We start from the raw sequence: 7702 nt of genomic DNA on the forward strand, positions 1-7702 counted from the left end.
GAGCTGACCCTAAGAACAAGGCCCTTCCCTTGCCTCAGAGATCTGGGAGCTTCCTCACGCTCCAGCAGAGAAACTGAACATTCGGGGTGGCAGTAACTCATTCACCCACAGCAGGTGACAGCGCTCTGAATACCAGCTTTTCAGACCCTGGCCTGCCGGGGGCTCCTCCCCTCCTCCCCTCATCTCCTCTTCTCCTCATCTCCTCTGCCGCTCACTACATTCCTTCCATTCTCCCAGTCCCTTCCTCTAGCACTGCACCCCAGAAGTGCCTTTCAAGAAAGGGCAGCAAAATGACTATGGCTGAGAAGTCCTAAGTGACATTTCACCTTGTCTAGAGATAGCTTTGTTTATCACAATAAGGGGAAGAGAAATACTGCCTGCATCTAGTGACGGGGCCAAGGATGCTACAAAATAAAATGTCCCAGGGGAGCTCAGGGACAGCCACTGATGCACAATACTGAGGCCTCAGTTAGAATCCTGACTACCCCACAAGACTCTCTGGAATCTACCTTTGCTGTCCTCAAGGCCTGTTGTCTCCAGGCCAGAGAAAAGGTGCCTACTGCGGCCTTGGCCTACTGAACACTCTGGCACCTGTCATAGGCAGCATTTTGGAGAGTCTGAGGCGCAGGTTTGATTGGCTGCAATTAGTTTATTAGGAACGCAGAGGGAGACAAAGGCAAAAGAGCAGGCAGTTGGGTCTCTGGTTTGGGGGGATCTGCTGCAGGGAGACCCTGAAAGAGATACTCTGGGTCACATGGTCTCTCGCTGAGCGGCAGGTAAACCAGCAACCATGTTGATCTGCATGTCCAGGCAAAAGCATGCTAAGGACCTGGCGGTCAAAGAGGATTCCAGGGCAGTGGATCCTCCAAGACCTTGAGACCAATGAATCCAGTAAAAACAACAGAAGGGGAAATGAAAGCAAGAATCGTCGGAATAAGTAGCTCGGGAAGGCTAGAGAATGAGATGGTGGCATCGAGGCCACTGTCCTTTGCAGTCACTTTGGGAAGGGGAGGGTGGTGGCAGGATTGCGGCTTCCTAGCACTTCTTACAGCCTCCGCTGCAGGAGCCCACCCCGGCGCAGGGGGCGCAGGCATTAGGGGTGCCCACCACCACGTTGCTGCTGCAGGGGGCGCTGCACACTCTTGTGTTGACAGCAGGGGCAGTACCAGATACGCAGAGATCGCCAGAGACGACGCCACCGCGGGAGCTGCTCACGCCTGAAAGCAGGGAGAATGAGGGAGGCATCAGGCACTGCCACAGCCGGCTCGGCAGCAAGCTCAGGTGTCCCCGCCCCCAAAGTCTCGCATCACCCGGCAGGAAAGGGAAAGGCTGGAATTACTTACACACATTCACGGAGCCAACGCCCTCACACAACCTGTGAAAGCGGAAAGGGAGACGTTAGTATACCGGAAGCATGGAGCAAGTGCCATCGTGGGCCCTCCTAGGGAGAGACTGGGAAACCAGGAGCTGGGGGTAGACCTGGGGGCACTATGTGAGGTCAGAAGTCAAGGTATATCATCTTCCATCTCATCATGTTTATTCTCTGTGCAGCCTGAATTTTAGCCTCCCCAGTGGGGTCTAGGTAACCTGCCAGAATAATCCAATTGTCCCTGTGGCAACCGAGAGACCTAGACACACATGCCAAAACACTGGCTGTGTTGCCCTGTTGATTCTGAGTTGTGAGTACATTCCAGGGGACCAGATGTGACCTTCTAAATCTTATCTGATTGTCATCATGAAAATATGAGCCTAAAGGAAACCAGAACATTTTGCCCCAGTGTCTGAAGACAATGCCGGTCATCACAAATGACTCCCCGGTGAGGATATGAGACATTGGAAACCTAGAACCAGATTAGAGCCACCAACAGAGTAATCTCACTGGGCACCACAGAGGAAATGGCCAACGATGGAGAAGGGCTAAAACTCAGCTGCACCCAGCCTGTGTCTCTTCCACTTGACATCATCTCCCAGAAGGGAGCTAAGCAGAGTTGGAGTTGTCCAGAACACACAGTGGCCAAGGACTGGTAAACTCAACCTCAGATCCCAGCGACCATTCCTCTCTGGTCTTTTACGTAACCACTTCCCCCACCACCCACTCAGTGTGGTGGAAAAGCTGTGGTTCTGTTCCCAATTCTATGTCCATCTCTCTCTCCAACTTCCAGACCCAGGAGTACCATCACCCTGTGCGTTTGGGTTTCCCAAGCTACTTCACTATGTTGCGTGGGGGAGGGGGGTGTCTCTCTATGTGATCACACAGACTTCCAGGTATCAAGTCTGTGTCCCCCATGTCCCCAGTACACACGAGTTTCAATCTACGTGCCACCCTAGAGGCTGGCTATACACAAAAAGCAGCTCCAGGCACAACGAAATGGCTGACCAGAAAAAAGAAAGCAAAGGTACAAAATAAGATCTTGGTTTAGATTGGGGTCCTTAAGGGGCTGGGTTGTAAGAACCCCTCCACATCACTGAGGCAGAATGGCCAGGGGTTCCTCCACCAGTAGCCGACTCCAAAGCACAAAAATTAACTAAATTCTTCTGCCGTCCTCTACTGCTATCTGAACTGCAATGGGAGAGCGCTTCAGGGCACTTTTTATCAATTAACTAAGCAGGAGTTGGTGGAATCTGCTACCACAAGCTGCTATAATGAGATAAGTCTGAATTTCCAAGGTTGGAGTGGAGCTAGCCAGGGCCAGGTTAGGAAAGAAGATGAATTTCTGAGAATACGTGCAGACCATAATAGGGATAGGGGAAACAACCCTAGGAATAGACTCCAGCTAGGCCTCAAGGGAGCAAAGCCAGTGCTTCCCTATAGGGAGTCTCAGAGACAGTGAGCCTGAAGACGTGTGGTGGAGCAAGACCAAGGTTAAAGGACTTACACGAATCTCCTATGCACGCGCAGGGTGGCGACTGGGGAAGCAGAGATTGACAGGTACTCAAGCTGTAGGGCTTAAAGCTGAGGACCCAAGAAGGGTTGGAAGAATGCAAAGCTACAGGACCCACCTCTGCTCCTCGCCCTCCAGCAGGCGCCTGTAGGTGGCGATCTCGATGTCCAGGCCCAGCTTGGAGTTCATCACCTCCTGGTACTCCTTGAGCAGGCAGGCCATGTCCTGCTTGGCCTTCTGTAGGGCAGCCTCCAGCTCAGCCAGCTTGCAGCGGGCATCACTGAGGGCGGCCTCTCCCTGCTGCTCAGACTGGGTCACTGCAGCCTCCAGCTTGGTGTTCTGGGGACACAGAAGAGAATGGGATGGCCTATGGTCCCTGGGTCTCTTTCAGTTATCAACATGTTATCCAGTGTTTCCCACCAGTTGGGGACATTCTAACAACAAGGCCTTTTGCCTTGTTCACATGAGTCAAACTGAGTGACCATGGGCATACATAAATAGGAGGTATACTAAATGGTAAGATCCAGGCCGCACACATGCTGGCACTGGGGCACTGAGTAGGGGCCCAGCCTCCCTGGTCTCAGAACAGCTGACCCCTGCAGACCTGGCACTTGGCGTTCTCAATCTCGGCTGTCAGCCTCTGGATGATGCGGTTCAGCTCGTTGATCTCCTCTCTGGTGCGGCGCAGGGTCTCCGCATGCCGGATCACCGTGGCCTTCATCTCCTCACACTGGGGATGGGGGAAGTAGAGATAGATGCCATGGGACGCAGGACCCAGTGAGCACAGCCACTAAGTGCACAAGACACACAGCAGCACAGTGCTCAGCCAGGACTGTCCCCCACCCCCCACCTGAGCGCTCTCTGCAATCTTCTTGTGATTCTCTGGGGTGCAAGAAGTCATTTCTGATAGAGCCCGGAGTCCTTCCTACTGTCACATCTAAGGACAGGTGTTGTGACCACTCACCTTGGTGCGGTACCAGGACTCAGCCTCTGCCCGGCTGCGGGTGGCAATGTCATCATACTGAGCCTTGATCTCAGCCACGATGCAGTCCATGTTCAGGTCCCGGCTGTTGTCCATCTTGACGATGACAGAGGTGTCTGAGATGTGGGCGTGGAGGATTCGGATCTCCTGTGGGAGGAGGGAACAGCAGTCAAAAGCTTGTTGAAAATTCAGTCCAGCCCCACATTCCTGTGCCAGTCTCTCAGCCCTCCCTTGGTTCACACAGGGCTTCGCAGCCATGGAATGACTCTCTTCAGCCTACTTGCTGGGTTTCCACCTGGCTGATGCCCTCACCTCCTCATACAGCCTCCTCAGGAAGTCAATCTCCTGGGTCAGTGCCTCCACGTTGGCCTCCAGGTCTGATTTGCGCAGGTAGGCACAGTCCACGTCCTGGAAAGCAGGGATATGTGAGCCTAAATCACTAGGCTGATTGTGCCCCCCCCCACTTCCTTTCTTTCTTCATTCATCCTGTGCAGCACAGGGAAGAAGATCCCTGTATGCGAGCTATCCCTGCCGCTCTTCCCAGCATGCACCTGGCAGCTCCTCAGGACTGGAGACTCATTGCCTCTCAGCCCACGAGACAGCTTCCCTCATTTGCTCTTTGATCCCATTCTACTCTCCAAAGATGCCCTGATCAGCCAATTGACCTTGACCTGAACCAGCAAGGGTTCAAGAGGCCACCTGGCCACTTCTAGTAACGCTATCATTCTGTATGCACTGGCTTTGGTCCTAACATTCTGAGCAGACTGTTAAATGAGATGTAGACCACACCATTTTTCCATTGACCGAAAGAAAGGCTGTGTCTGTTGGCACCCCAACCACATATTCAGAAATAGGGAAAGGCACAGTAAGGTCAATCTAGACAGCACCCTACAACAGGCCACAAACCAATAGACATTCCAATCTGATATGTGGCTCCATGGCAGGGGAACGACTGACTCTCCACTCAGTGCCAACCTTTCAGCTGACCATTGCCTTGACAGCAGCCCTTTGTCACAGCCCGGGATATGGCATTCATGGGGACAGCTCTGTAGGAATTTTCCTATCTTGATGTAGAAAGATCCCAACTCTGTAGAGGTTAAGCCTTGGGGGTCACCACAAGCACAGTGTGTCCCTCAGGTAGCCACATTGCCCTGCCTCCCACAACCTTGCTACTTGCCTTCTTCAGAGCCACAAACTCATTCTCGGCTGTGGCTCTCAGAGAAACTTCCTCCTCGTACCTAGGACAGGAAAGGGAAATGAGACAGTGTGAGGAAACCCTCCGCTCCTTGCCAGGGAGCGCAGGAGAGGAGCCTCACAGCTCTTGGCCCTGCCAGGGCTTTCCGGGGATGCGGGGCCACCTGGGAGTAGAATCGAGATTTACGTGAACCTCCCAGTGTTCTGAAGTCACCGCAAGAAGGAAATGAGGCTTCAACCTCATCTTCATCTGGGAGTGGGCAGGGTCTTGGGTACACAAGCTCCAACCTCCCCTCACTTGCATGTCAGTCCCAATCCAGCTGTTAAGTAGGCCCACAGCCCAAAGACTGAGAACCCAAGCCGGAAAGACAGATGAGCGTGGACCATCACCCTCCTAATCCCTGACTGATTCTGTGCAGGGGATCAAAGTCAGAAAGAATGAATGGGGTTCCTGGGGCTTTCCCTTCCTATAGAAGGCAGAGCTGTTGGTCTCGGTCTCTAGGGGGAGGGTTGAGGCAGAATAGAGACACCCTGGTTCTTTCCAGGGAGAATTTAAGCAAATATTTCATAAACAGCAGGATCCCACAATGTCCTCAGCCGGCCCAGACTGTCTGTGTCCTGGCTTTTTATATAAGGCATTATCTAATGCCAGGGCCATGCCAGGCTCTTTTCACCTCTTCTTGTAGCCCTCCATGGCCTCCTGGGCGTGGTTGAGCTCAGCAGCCAGTCTCCCGCTGTCAGCCTCCACACACTCAGCCTCCCTCCTCAGGGTCTCGATGTAGCCCTCGAACAGCGGCTCCAAGTTGCTCTCACAGCACTTGCGGTTCTGGTAGAACTGCCACTTGGTCTCCAGCAGCTTGTTTTGCTGCTCCAGGAAGCGCACCTGCCATGGGAGTAAGAAGGGGTTCAGGGTCAGATCTGGGGTGATGGTGGAGATGAGGTGGAGGGGCCCTGGGAGGGAGTCCAACTCTCCATTCCCTTATCTTGCCCTGCCTCAGTTTCCCCACTTGGGGAGAGTTCAAGGGACAGGATCAGTGCCCACACTCACAGATCCAGGTGACCACTCCAGTGTCCTATGCTGCTTTTGGGGCTATCCTCAGGCAGAAACCCCCACAAGCGAGAACCCATATTCCCATGCCAGGATGAGGGACTGACAAGGAGCCAGGGAGACAGTGTCACAGGCCACTTGGAGGACCTCGCTAGGCTGGCTCTGTCCTCCCTCAGCAGCCTGCTCCCTTCCTGTCAGCTGAAGTGCATCCTTCCTCCCTGGCTACCCACAGCTCCATGCTGCAGTCAGCCTGTGCCCAGGACAGCCTGGCCATAGCCCTACTTCTCAGGACTGACAGATGAGCCTTGTGGGTCCTTAGTGTGCCCATCTGGACACACCTCTCCCTTGAGACTAGGGGCTCAATGTGAGAGGCCTTTCTTCCTCCTGTCCCCGTCAGTGCTCTCAGCCTCGGCTGTGCGTATGGTGGGCCCCAGGAAGGGGCTGGTCCAGGACACCCACCTTGTCGATGAAGGCCGCGAACTTGCTGTTGAGGCACTTGATCTGTTCCTTCTCCTCATGCTTCACGCACTGAGCATTGGGGTCGATCTCCAGGTTGAGGGGAGTGAGCAGGCTCTCATTGACAGAGACGCTGGTGATGCAGGGGGGTGTGGGTCCGCAGACGCCTCCAGAGCGGTATCCAAAGCTGCGTCCACAGGAGCCAGAGCGGAAGCTTCCACAGACGCTGTGGCTGCCAAAGCCCCCTGAGAGTCCACGGTAGCAGGAGATACCCCTGTAGGGAGCTGCTGAGATGCAGCAGCGGCCAGGCCTCGGGCCACAGGCTGAGGCGCAGCTGAAGGCATGGCCACCACAATAGGATCCACAGGTCATGGTTGTTTGGGGAGATGGGAGACTATGAGACTGGAGACGTCCAAGTGGAGGGTACAGTGGACGTGGATTCGGGTGCTTACCTCTTTAGATCTTGTCGGCCTTTTATATATATGGAGACCCTGACTGTGGCCACGTGGTCTGAAGCAATTAGATGCCTTTTATGAGCTTGGCTTGTTTAGCTGCTGTGGCTCCTCCTTACACGTGCTTAATTGGTGCTCAGTTGCAGCCAAATGTTTATGGTCCTTTACCCTAAACTGTACAATTTTCTTCTTCAAAGGGCCAGCTCATCTCCTCTATCCTCTGCTCATGCGCCTGTACTCAGAAACAGAGGTGGAGAGACAGGGGTGGTGATTCAGGTTGCAGGGAAAATGGAGAAGGGCTGAGCTGTAGTGCCAATGCTGAAGAGAAAAGTGTCGACCCCGCTGTCCGTGGTCCTGACCCGACCAGGACTGGGAAGTGGACAGAGTGGAATTGGGTTCTAAGTGGGATTCCTCAGCTGGGTGGTTCTTTTCTGTTTCCTCTAAGGCACCTTGTCAGCATAACCTCTAAGCAGTCACCTTCTCCAGCTTCCATCACCTGGCCCCACTGATTCTTTCTCCCTTCCCTCATCATGTTGTCCTTCATACACACAAACACACACACACACACGCACACACACACACGCACACACACACACGCACACACACAAACACACATGCACGCACACACAAACACACATGCACACACACACACGCACACACACACGCACGCACACACACAAACACACAT

The 7702-nt window shown here is 53.8% G+C and overlaps 1 protein-coding gene across 1 annotated transcript; it reads right to left on the reverse strand.

The window, feature by feature from the left end:
* Window positions 1–1035: 1035 nt before the first annotated feature.
* LOC102002190 (keratin, type II cuticular Hb6) lies at window positions 1036–6934 on the reverse strand. The gene is made up of 9 exons (XM_005353855.2): window positions 6566–6934; window positions 5733–5941; window positions 5042–5102; window positions 4177–4272; window positions 3847–4011; window positions 3487–3612; window positions 3001–3221; window positions 1344–1375; window positions 1036–1217 (listed from the first exon to the last, which is right to left on the reverse strand). Exons 1-9 carry the CDS (start codon window positions 6932–6934, stop codon window positions 1036–1038), a joined length of 1461 nt encoding a protein of 486 aa, XP_005353912.1.
* Between the last annotated feature and the right edge of the window lie 768 nt (window positions 6935–7702).

The sequence above is a fragment of the Microtus ochrogaster genome, chromosome 15, assembly GCF_000317375.1.
Source record: "Microtus ochrogaster isolate Prairie Vole_2 chromosome 15, MicOch1.0, whole genome shotgun sequence".
Classification (NCBI taxonomy): Eukaryota; Metazoa; Chordata; class Mammalia; order Rodentia; family Cricetidae; genus Microtus; species Microtus ochrogaster.

What these genes read in the sequence shown, in the direction of transcription:
- LOC102002190 (XM_005353855.2), bottom strand. Translation starts at nt 6,934, where the DNA reads ATGACCTGTGGATCCTATTGTGGTGGCCATGCCTTCAGCTGCGCCTCA. An exon ending in ATGGAGGGCTACAAGAAGAG is followed by an intron (nt 5,103 to 5,732) that starts GTGAAAAGAGCC and finishes TTCCTGTCCTAG; the next exon opens with GTACGAGGAGGAAGTTTCTC. An exon ending in CTGGAGGGCGAGGAGCAGAG is followed by an intron (nt 1,376 to 3,000) that starts GTGGGTCCTGTA and finishes CCGCTTTCACAG; the next exon opens with GTTGTGTGAGGGCGTTGGCT.